Genomic DNA, 12,226 nt, shown 5'->3' with positions numbered 1-12,226 from the left:
CTGTGAAATGCTTGGCAGAAGGAGCGGTAGTTTAGAGGCAGGCTCAGCGGGTTGTAAGAACCAAAAAGTCTCTTGTGCAAAGACGTTTACATTTGTAACTTGTTCTTATCCCCTCCCAATGTATGTTGTTCTAAGTAGAATCGAAAAAGCACTCAGAAATTTTGCAGTACACTAAAGTTCATTTCAAGTTTGTGTCCAACAGTACAGAAAGTTGTGTGGAAGTGCTCCCTAGAAGTAAATCACTGGAAAGAGAAAGGTGGAGATTTCCAAAAGCATGAGAAGAGATTTCAGTGGATAAAATGCTGCATATCCATTTTTAGTCTTAAAACTGCTTCACCTGAAGTTCTCTAATGCTTTCAGAAGGGTTGTTAAGTGGGAGCGTTCTTATCTGGTTTCTGTTTGGGTGATTTGAGGGTCTTTTCCAACCTGAGCAATTCTAGGATTCTGTGACTGCATTCTGCTGTCAACTGCATTCCTGTCAACTGTAATTGGATATGGTGACATTCCTCACTTCATCCTCACTCCCAAATCTACTGCATAATGTTGTTGTTTACTGACAAATACCTCCCAGGATTCGTTTCTTACCCAGTCCTTTTGCATGAATGCTTCTTTGTGGCAATGTTGTAAATTGCTGAATGAATATTTGGCAATTATTAACTTCGAATTTGTGCTAGTGAAACATTTATAAACCTGTTAATTTATTTATTTTAAAAATAGCTGCTCCACGCTTAAGGAATGTAATCAACTACACAAATACTTGATGCTGAAAATACGATGCTGGCTTTTGAGAATTTTCTTCGTTCAATTTTAGTATCCATTTGATCTCGTATTTTTCCTCCCCTCCCCTCACCTGTCCTCTCCTCTTGCTTATATATGATACACAATGTCAGTTTAGTGAAGAATGTAGAAATAGTCCCTGGAGCAGAAGTTGTCCCTGCTTTCCTGATTTTGGTGTCACACCTGGGCTTAGGAGAGGAAGTGGATATATTGCGTGGTTCTGAGGAGGTGCAGCAACTCTGTTCTGTGGTGTTTTGATCTAGAAAGGAGGTTAGTGTACAAGTACCTATAGTATTCAGGGGCAGCTTATCAGGGGTTTCCGTTGCCTTTTTGGATGTAGGTGCTTCAGTTCTGCCATGTGACCTGCTTTAGGTATGGAAGTCTTTTGTTGGATCTAGCTCTAAGATATTAATAATGATTGTCATATGAGGCCTGAATTGTAAAGGCACTAGTATATAACGTAATAAGGACATTTTAATTCCTGTGTTAGTAGTGCTGCTCATCATCAGAAATGGGATGACATTTCTGAACTACTGAGCTTAAACAATATAAATCCTAAGGCCATCCAATGATTCCTAGAAATGCAATGAAGGAAAGCAGGTAGGATGCTGTAGGGGCATCATCACTCAGGCTTTCATAGTCATTAGTAAGCAGAATAATTCAGAAACATAAAAAATATATATTTTTTACATATTATAAACATGGAGAGGTTAGGATTTTCGTAATCAGCCTTCTTAATTATTTATTTTGCCTCAGAAATATAAAATAAGCATTCTAAAAAGAAAAAGTAAAGCGCATTTTGCCTGCAATATTTAGAAGTTTATCAGCAGCCCCATTCTACGGAAGATGGCCAGGATGAAGGTTTTATTTTTCAACCACATTTGAAATATGTGCATATGAGCAGATATGTCCACATTCATAGGCTGTGTAGCAACTTGGTTCTGACTGAGCTGAAGGTTCTCAGTGAAGTATCTTGGGTGAGACCATGAAGTCAGTAGGACTGTTTACAAAAACAAGTCTAGGACAAAAGCACATCCAGAGTTTAAAGTCTGTCTGTCTCTGACATGAGCAGTAATGCTACTGAAACTCCTAAATCAATCACTGGCCTGTTTAACTGCAGTAATGTGAATGCAGTTTGTCTGGCAGGAAGAGGTGCAGATGAGATTAGCACACAGCTTATGTAAAGCTGCAGCATCTTTGATGGGTTGAGTTCTCATAAACATAGTAATTTCTTTCTCACAGCTTCCCTTCACAGCTGGCAAAAGACTTCTGTTTCGAATTCAGACTTTGCAAAAGCCTGAAAATGCATTTGGGCTTGTCAAAATTGTAGGGGTTTCATTTGTTGGTTTACCTAAATCCATACTTCAGTCCAGAGGGCTTTGTAGACTGCACCAAATTGCTATAAAAAAGCCTTGGCTTCCTGCACATATTTTTCTCTAGTTGTAGATGTCGTTGTGCTACCTGCTGTACAAAACAAAACAGAAAGATGCTGTGGCTTACCAAGTAGTGTTTGGAAGCACTCCAAGGCAAATGAACAGACCAAGCTCTAACCAGGGCTTGCCCAACTGCTAGAAAACTTTGTAAAGTGTGAAAGAATGCAGTTTGCTCTGTAATTTGTCCCTTTAAAGTGTACAGACTAAAACCATCTTCACAGCCTGTGCAACGTGAGAACTATCTAAATGTTCTTTACCATTGATACTCTCGCAGTGAAGGATTCTGCACTCTGCTTTTTCTTCCACTTAAGCAAATGCCAGAAGCGGAGCTAAGCTTAAAGAGATGAGGAATCAAACGTATTAATCCATGGCCGTGGCATGTGGGAATTAATCAGCACTTGTTTGACATTTGACCAATCTTACTCTTATTGTTTCTTTTTCTGGAAAGGGATGTGTTGTGCCCTGAGTCAGAAGTACTTCCTCACTGAACTCACTGAATAACTTCTGAATTTATACAGAGTCATAGACCCATTAAAGTTGAAAAAGACCTGAGATCATCTAATCCAACCATCAGCCCATCCTCACCATGCCCACTGACCGTGTCCCCCAATGCTACATCGACACGCTTGAACACCTCCAGATACGGTGACTCCATCACCTCCCTGGGCCCAACCACTCTATTTTTCCTAATATTCAACCTGAAATTTGACAAATGGTAAACATCCTGCAGGTGTTGCATTGCTATTTAATGGATATTATGGTATTGAGCATCCTTATTGTTTTTTTCCCTTTCTCCGAGTTACCTTAGTCACTGAGGCCTCTGGTTAAACCAGACTTAGTTAAATGGAGCTCTCCAGGTTACCTTTGTGAGCCTTGTGCAGTTCACTGTCAATGGAGTTTATTGTTGTAAAATTGTTTTACTCTAATTAATTAAGCAATATACAAGCAACTTTGTAGTTGCCTGTGGCCTCTGCAGTTCACTGCAAACATCATTAGCTGGACGTCTGTGTAGTTCTCCTCCTTGTACAGCAAACTCCAGGTCACGGGTGAGAAATGGGGGTGGGAATTGTGTGGATACTTTGGGGAAAAAAAAGTCCCATTTTGTAACCAGCTGCTGCTCTCTACTTCTCAGTGAGAACTGAATGGTACTTGGCTGTGGCCACTTTTCTTGGTTACAGAATAAACAGGCCTATTTAAAATACTTGCAAAAATCAAATTAAGAGTTGTTAATTAATGTGCATTAAAATCTACTGCTCTGTCTAATGTCATGTTTAACCACAGTCTGTACACAGTCGATCGGAAACATTTTTTTCCTACTCCAGAGCATATTGCTTATTTAGCAGGTTTGAATGTGTAACCCCCAAGCAGCTAGTGATATAACTAAGCCATTTGCACGGAGTTGTAAGTGTTGTGTCAGGAGCCTGTTTCCAGCCCAACAGCAGATCAGCCAGGGTAGCGGTGTGTGTCGTGCGTATGCTCCACACATGGTGCTCAAGGCAGTTCTCACTGGGTTTTTCATTAAATAGCAGATATAAAGTGAACGTTTTAAGTATGAGTTGACCGTATTTGAAGCATAAGAGTGATGAAAGTGATGCATTATGTCACTGTAACATATTGACATTATCAATTATGTGTTATTAAACAGCTTAGCTAGCTGAATGATTTACCTTGCGTTTAACTGCCTTTTTCAATTAAAGGTAGCAAATGCTGTAGAACCGGGGCACAGCCATAGGAACCATATATTTTCTCCTGTTAACACCAGCGCTGCTGACATGCAAGTGATGGGAGTGTTGGCATTTTGCTGCAGGCTCTAATGGGCTAGTTTAAATGGTCTAAAAAAAAAGTGATTAATGATTAGGAACAGGACTGTTACACAGCTTCACAGCTCTTTTCCTCAGCGCGTTTCCATTTATGTCAACTAGCTGCACACTTGGGAGGTGTTATTTCAAAGTAGTCAACACACCTTTTCTTTTTTTTCTTTTTTTCTTTTTCTGCTGGCATTTGTTTCTATTTCAGAGTTCCCTTTGGTTGGCCAAATGTATCTAATGTTTCCATAAAGTTGTAAGCTTCAGTGATACGGGAGGATAATCCGCAGGCTTTATGTCTGGTGACCAAAATCTGAACCGCCGAACTCTAAACATCATTTCAGAACAGTGAATGCAGTCTTTAACGTCGCTCTGTTTGCTCCTGTTTGGTTTATTGTGTTGGAAATCATTTAAAGGTTCCCCTCAAATTAATTGAGGCACTTTGTCAACCAATAAATGATTCTCTTCTGCTGTTCACTGGATTTTGCAGGAAGCAGTAATTTGTACATTAGCGCTGCTTTGTTTGTAGCTCGTAACTGTCCTCCCCCAAGCCCTCCCTTATGTACATAGATACCCATACATATACATCAGTTACGTGCATTTCTTTGGGAACCAAGGTCAATAAGCACTGCAATAACACTTTGAACTCCACTGCTACCCCCCCAGCAACAACTGGCTGCCCAAATAAATTATAAAATAAGGTCAGAAAATTCAATACGCCGGTCTCTTTAATTAAACTTAGGATGGTGAGATATCTGGGATGTACAATGCAATGTCTTTGCTCTTCTAAGCTAAGGCAATATCAAACACTGAAGAACAGTAGAGATTGAACAGTCAAGGGGAAGATGCCTTTTATTTTTGAGAAGTTTATTTCTGTACTAAGATCTTAGAACTCATTGCTAAAAGCCACCATTCACCCTAAACTACCACGTTGTGGAGGGTGATGGATTTTCTTGGAACAGAATGTCAGATAGCATTTTAGTTACTATCATTTTCTCTTGGCTTTTTATTAGCGATCAAAATAGGAAGCTAGTAGTGATCAATAAGTCTTAAGTTCAATGAAGTTTTCTGAACAAGGAACTTAAGAAAAAGGTCTATGTAGTAATCTTGGGGGCAGATGGGAAGTGTGAGCTGGCTGATAGTGCGGTGATGTTGCAGAATGCCATAGAATATAGTGGTGTTGGATCTAGAGACATGTCTGCCGAACAGACTTGCTGTGTATGTAAGAGGAAGGAGTGTGGCTCACTGGTGGAGCATGTTGCTAAATTGGCTTGTCCTCCTTGAGTGGGATGCTCAGGATGGCACTGAAGCTCTTCTTCCTTATGTAATGCCATTCTTGGCCACCTTTGTCAAAAAAAACCAGTAGGCATGCTGTATATCTGCTATGCCTTTTTGTCCTCCAGGCTCCCGGTGGCCTTGACTCAATTGATGGTCTTCAACCAGAGCTGACAGGAGGAAGGGTCCTTTAGGTGCTGTGGTGCAATCTGTCCCATCTGCCTGGAGCAGGAAGCTGCAACCCGTGTGTGTGTGGTAGCGAGTGTGCGCAGAAGCGTTGGTCAGCATAGCATCACTGTTTCAGATGGCAGCGGAAAATGTAGTTATGAATGGCTACAACACTTCTTTTTTTTGCGATGACAAACAGCTACAAGCCCACCTGCGCCATTTGTTGATGATTGGACTGGATGATCTTAGTGGCTTTTTCCAACCTTAATGATTCCATGAGTCTGTGATTTGGTCCCGTACTTCTGCCAGTCGCGTTGCAGACAGGGTTACTTGTTGCTGCTGAGGAGCTCTCCCCTGTTGCTTGAGGAGGGGATTTTCCAGCGATTTGCTCGTCGCGGACATAATGCAGTTTTCCTTGTGCCCTGGCCCCCTCCCTAAGGGTCTCTCTTTAGCCCCGATATCAGCGCTCTCATTTTCCCTGCCCACCAGCGCAGCCCTTTCCCCTCGGTCCGCAGAAGCACCGCTCGTGGGCAGCTTTCAAAGGAGCCCACCTCCATATGGTTTTCCCCGATAATCCTTTATCCGCCATCTTCAGCTCTCATTCCGTCGCTTTCTTGCCTGTGGCTACGTTTCTCTCTCTGCATCAATTAGCACAGTGATTTATACAACAAGCAAGCAGTTTAGAGGTAATGGTACACAATTAACATCTCATTCCACCATAAAGGGTATGCTAAATACCCCCGTCACCGCTTTCTCTGCCTGGAATTGAAATAAGTGTTTGTCCTAATTCATACGCTATCTGATGTGAAGTGGGCCCGCTTTGTGCGGCGCTGCGCCATTAATCTAATTACTGATGGCTGCAAATGAAGCGCTGTCTGAGCGCGGGGCCCGCGGAACGCAGCGCCTTTGTCGGGCAGCGCCGCTCCGTGAAGCGAGATGGAGCCGAGCGCGGCCCGGTGGGGCCGGGCGGCACCGCCGCCTGTTGCATCGCCGCTAATTGCCGCGGCGTGGTAAACAGCCGGCCGGGGGGATAGAGCTGTACTGCGGCTGTCAGGCGGCTCGTCGGGAGAATCCGCCGTGTGCTGTTGTAGTAAATGATGCATCCTGATTGACAGCCGCCTTGAGACTGCGCTGATGGAGTTGTCAAAGCCGTGTGCGGGCGAGCCGCTCCCGGCCGGTCTTCCTCCTTCCCTTCTTTCCTTCCTTCGTTCTTTCCTTTTTCCTTCCTTCTTTCTTCCCTTCTGGCCCTGGAGCAGGCACGAAGAAGGGCGACAAAGCTGGTGAGGGGTCTGGAACACAGGGCTGGTGAGGAGCAGTGAAGGAGCTGGGAATGTTCAGCCTGGAGAAGAGGAGGCTCAGGGGAGACCTTACTGCTCTCTATAACTACCTGAAGGGAGGTTGCAGTGAGCTGGGGGCCGGCCTCTTTTCTCATGTAACTGGTGATAGGACTAGAGGGAATGGCTTCAAGCCAGGGGAGATTCAGGCTGGACATTAGGAAATACTACTTCTCTGAAAGAGTGGTCAAGCACTGGAATGGGCTGCCCAAGGAGGTGGTGGAGTCACCAACCCTGGAGATGTTCAAGGAATGTTTGGATTTTATGTTGAGAGACATGGTTTAGTGAGAACTATTGGAGACTGGTGGATGGTTGGCCTGGATGATCTTGTAGGTCTTTTCCAACCTTGGTGATTCTGTGATTCTTCTTTCATTCTTCTCTTATTTCCTTCCTCCTTTCTTTCCTTCCTTCTTTTGGTGCCATTATCCCATGCAGATGCTGGCATCAGCTCTCACCACCACCCTGCTGATATCAGCTGTAGAATGTGCAGCCAGCAGAAAGCCCCTGCGATCTGCAGAGTGCCCCATGGATGGATCTTTTCTGAGCAGAGAATCCTAGCCTCTGAAATAAGGTGATGCGCAGCACCCTGTGCAGTATGGCATAAATACGCCACTCTCCTGTTCAAATCATGGAATCACAGAATGCCCCACTTGGGAAGGAACCCATAAGGACCATCAAGTCCAACTCGTAATGCCTTGGTGGAAATGTAAGCCAGGCTGTAGCTGATTCCTATGTTAAAATGCAGAACAATTAATAATAATAAAAAAAAGGCAGTGAGCTCATTGTATTCAGCTCTGGAACACTGCTTCTTATTATCTTCATGAATGAATACTGCATGGCATATTCCTCATGGGTCTGCAGTGGTCAAACTCAAGGTGACAACAGTTAAGTGACTTGAGATAGGAGACCGATTAGGAATGATAAATGGGAATTGTGTGGCCACAGTTAATAAATGTCATTGGTTCCAAAAATGACACTGTAAGATTACTGAAAATAATTAAGATGCACAGCAGTTTCTGTGCTGAAATGTGAGCTGCATAGGATTTTCACCCCTTTGACCACAAGAATGACAGACATTTGGAAAACATGGTTGAGCATTAGGGAAAGCACACTGAAAATCCACATCTGGTCTGCAGTCCAAACAATGTCGTAATAACACATGGCCACTGATACATTAGATTGCTCTATAAAATCTCCAATGGAGTTTGAACATTTACAGCTTCTGGAGACATGAGTTTCAGGTGTATGGGGAAGATCATATTTAATAAACTAACGTGAGTTGTAACAGAGCGCAGTGTGGAGCATTTCACTGAAGGCAATGCAGTGTGCTGTTATACCCAGCAAGGGGACTGCATCTGTACAAGGAACAGAACTCATTTTTAAGTAAAAATGAGGTTCAGGTGTGCCCTGGCCACCTCTTCAATGGCAGCTGCTCTGCTTCTCACCTACTTGATGTAGGAGATCAGTACGGCAGGTATAACAGCAGCGTTAATCGCGCAATGGAGAAAGATGGGGATGTTCTCAATGGCGGTGGCATTGCTGTGCCTTCCCCAGGGCACCGTGGTCTCCCACAGCCACAGCAGCCCCCGGGGAGGTGAGAGATGCCCTGAGAGGTGGGGAACAGCCTCACAAAAGGCCGCTGCTGGGGCTGTCGGCAGCAGGGGTAGATCAAAGGCAGTCTTGGAGAAGGAACCTTTCTTTGCTGCTTTGCCTTTTTATATTAGGAAAAGTCATTTGTGTACCGAGTGTGCCAAAAAGGGCCCTTCCCCGAGAAGTTTACTGTTGTTATTTTTTACTTTCTGATTACAGTAACTTGCTTATCCCCCAAACAGACCGAAGAACAATAAACAAATACAAAAAGAAAAAGAACAGCTCATCAATAACAAAGAGCTGCGTTTTAAAGCTTTGAGTGCCCGGGCTCTCACATCTCCCTCCAAGCAAAGCAGGAGCCCTGCAGAGAAAGGAATCCATGAGATACGAAAATTATAAAGACAGTGAAAACAATGTTTGGTTGGGAGGTTTCAACTTGCTGCGTAGAGCTGGGCTTTGCAGTGCAGCTCACCGAAGGACGCAGCTTTCCCCCCTCTGCTGTGGGCTGTGAGTGCAGGGGGGGGGTCGGCGCAAAATGCCATGGTCCAGCTGAAGGCAGAAGGTTCAGCTCTCCCTTGGAGCTCACATTTTGAAATCGGGCAGCCCAGAAGCGGTGATGTCTCTCTGTGTTAGTGGCTGAAAAACGAAATGGCATCCACACAGAACCCTTTGGTATCGTATCGGAATTGTCTCCTGCGTGAGGCAGCGACGCAGCCCATGAATTTGACTTACTTATTTCTGTTTTCTTCCTTTTTCTTTTTTCGTTGTATTTTCAAACTCCGAGTACAAAGAAGACACCAACCACGGATACTGAAACTGTGCAATTTGGTGCAATTATTTCCCCCCCCATAGATTTAATGAAGGACTTTTAAGTACAATTTATCTTTGATAAATAGTCCCTCTGCACAGAATGTTTATTAGATTGACAGCAGAATACGCTCAGCAAGCTTTTTTTCCGTGCCACTTATGACTCAGACGAATTTTAATAGGAGTAAAAAGCTTTTATTTGCACGGCAATTTCACTTAAGGATCGTATCCTTCAGAAGCTGGCAGACACTTGTGTGTCGTGATTGCAAAACAGACACTCAGGAGTGAAGAAACACGGATAAGATGTTATTATTTGACTTGTCACGCCGCTGCAGTTCTATTGGCAACTTCTGTCATCAGATCTCCTCTGGGCAGCCTCCCTTCCCACACAGCATCCGTGCAGGCGTGCACACATGCACACGCGTGCACACACATGGCACACGCACTGTGCTTTTAGGGAAGGAAACCACAGGACGCCCACCAAGCATCGTTACGCGTGCGGGGAGAGCTGAGCGTGGTTTGCTTCTGGGAATACAAGTTCCACAGACCTCAGCAGCACGGCGATGTGTGGGTTGGAGCAGCTTTCTGCATACAAAATGGTGTTGCCCGTTATGGTGTCCTAGCCATGGTAACCAGGGCGTGGGCTTGGGAAGGGGTCCTGGCACCTTCCCTGCTGCAGGAAGTATCCTTGTAGCCTCCATTTCATTACCCGGGATGGTTTGTTTGACCGCCTTTTTTTGCTTTTGCATCAGAAATAGAAGCTTTTCTCATGCCGTTTGGGGGATGGTCCCCCACGACCCTATTTTGGTTGGGCTTTGGAAGCTGCTTTTTAGGGCTGTCACTGCCTAACTGATCTCCTTGTGGTGGCATTTCCAAACGCGCAGTTCTGCTTCCGTAGGCAGAGGCCCCTTTACCTTCACCATAAGGGAATCGGATTTTTTCTGTCGGTGCAAAAGTGAGAAGTAAAGACGTTTTATTGCTAATAAAACAATAGCTAATTGTTTCGGAAGAAAACATACTGTTCGAAGCGAGGTGTTGAACTTTACATCAGCAAAATGCGCATTTGAATTGTAAATGCGCCTCACCCGACGCTGCCGATTAAAACCTTTGTTTAAATTAGGGAGAAGCGCGGTGCCGGCTTCGCTCGGCGAGGCACGGCGTAGCGCAGAGACCTGCTGCCATCTGCCGATCTCCGCGTTCATCTGCACGGGCTCCGCGATGTGCCCGAGGAGCTGCATCGGGGAATTGCCAAAGGCGTTCAAGTTTTTAAGAGCTGAAAGCCTGGAGCTCGACGAGTGCACGCACCAGGGTGTTTTCCGAAGTGTTTTGTTTGGAGGATGCTCTTGGGCAACTGGGGCTCAGTGCTGTTTTCCATTTTTGTAGTAAGCATGATAGAGGGAATGCTCTTCTATGTCTTAAGGCAAATAACGACTGCCAAATGATTTTTATTACGGATAAAATAGATTCAGTGCCACCAAAATATTCCATCCGTCTACTTGTGCATGGAAACTGGAAGGGAAATTGGTTATTATGTTCCAATCTGAAATGCTAAACAAGTTATTCGCTGCAAAGCTTAGGTACATAATCAGAAGAAAAGCTTAAAAAATAAAAGCAGTATTTAAGATTCATCACGTTCATTTAAAAATCAACACTAAAAGCCTGTCTGTGTGTCCCTAAGGGTCAGTTTCTAATTGGACGCAGTGTTGGAAATGAATGCCACAGTTCTCCTTATCCATCAACGTTACCATGCAGTGGGCACAAGGATGTTAGTGTTTGGTACCTTCGTGTCTCCCCTCTGCACTCCCACTTTGGAAAATGAACCCAACATTTCTTTACTGCATTTGATTATTTCCTTTTCTGTGCTCTTCGCTGCTGTTTAGGGTCACGTATTTCTCTTTCCACATCCTGAAAATGAAACCAAATAAGGATTTCAAGCAGCGATTTTTAGGCACTCCAGCAAAGAATAGATAACAGATGTATTCTACAGAAACACGCTGCCAGACAGTGCGGCTTGTTCACTGGAATCCACGGAGGTACAACGTGCTAAACCCTTTACTCTTTCTGTCCTTTAGTACAAATTGCAGGTACTGACAAAGGCTGCAGCAGAGCTGAGCAAGTACATGCCAGAGAAAGCAGCAGAGGACACCTCCAGCATCCTGCGGTCGCCTATGCCTGGAGCAGTGGTGGCTGTTTCTGTCAAGCCTGGGGACATGGTAAGAGATGGGATCTGTGTGTCTGCGTTTTTGCTATATATTTTGCACAAATTTCTCCGTGGTGCAGCTGAAACTGCAGGTCAAAGGGGTTCTAACTTCACCTGTGGAGTAAAGCTGAAAGCTTTCCTTTGTTTTTCATTTAAATGATAAAAGGAGGAACTGTTCAGGTTTAAAAGGGATATTTTTGGCTGCAGTACAACCTCTAGATTGGTTTTGTGCCTTGAAAAGGGAAAAACATATCTGTGCGTGTAAATACGTGTTTATATGTGCAGTTAGGGGCAGAAAGATGGGGTTGCTGGTTTTTCTGCCATGAAACAAATAAAATATTACTAAACACAAGGGATAAAGCATAAGTGTTTTCTTGGGTTTTGGTAGCGTTTCATGAGTGGTGGCTTTTCTGAACTGAGAATTCCTGCTCTCCTATGGGAATTCCCTTGTCCTGCACAAAGGATAAAGTTGACATACTGAAGGGTAACAGAACAGACTGCCGCTGTCCTGGGGATTCCCAGTGCTCCCTACCTGGCCCTGAGCTGGAAACAAGTGGAAATGCAGTGTTTTAGAACTGCGTGTAACTACTTCCTCATATTCAGCTTTATATTGCATTCATTGTATCAAACATCATTTCTAAGGTCGGGGCCCTTGAATGGATCTCCTATAACCATGAAAAGCAATAGAGGAAATATTATCAAGAGAGAAATTCCTTCAAATGACACTCAGCTATCTGCCTCACATCTGTGCACATACAGCCATACAGATATGTGCACACACACACCCAGTCTGCACCTTTAAAAGCAGCAATATTCAATTAGGGCTGATGGACGGGG

The 12,226-nt window shown here is 44.2% G+C and overlaps 1 protein-coding gene across 2 annotated transcripts in view; it reads left to right on the top strand.

Annotated features, from left to right (window-relative positions):
* Window positions 1–12,226, top strand: part of PCCA (propionyl-CoA carboxylase subunit alpha) — a 263,757-nt gene that overhangs the window by 239,826 nt on the left and 11,705 nt on the right. The window contains exon 22 of one of the 2 annotated variants that reach the window (XM_052705910.1): window positions 11,262–11,402. The exons of the other annotated variant lie outside the window; for it this stretch is intronic. Within the exon in view, the coding sequence (XP_052561870.1) occupies window positions 11,262–11,402 (141 nt within the window). The remainder of the gene's footprint in view (window positions 1–11,261; window positions 11,403–12,226) is intronic. 2 annotated transcript variants of the gene reach the window in all.

Source organism: Tympanuchus pallidicinctus, unplaced genomic scaffold (assembly GCF_026119805.1).
Source record: "Tympanuchus pallidicinctus isolate F22 unplaced genomic scaffold, pur_lepc_1.0 scaffold6, whole genome shotgun sequence".
Classification (NCBI taxonomy): domain Eukaryota; kingdom Metazoa; phylum Chordata; class Aves; order Galliformes; family Phasianidae; genus Tympanuchus; species Tympanuchus pallidicinctus.
Note: the sequence above shows the minus strand (reverse complement) of the source record. Positions and strands in the feature narration are given on the sequence as shown.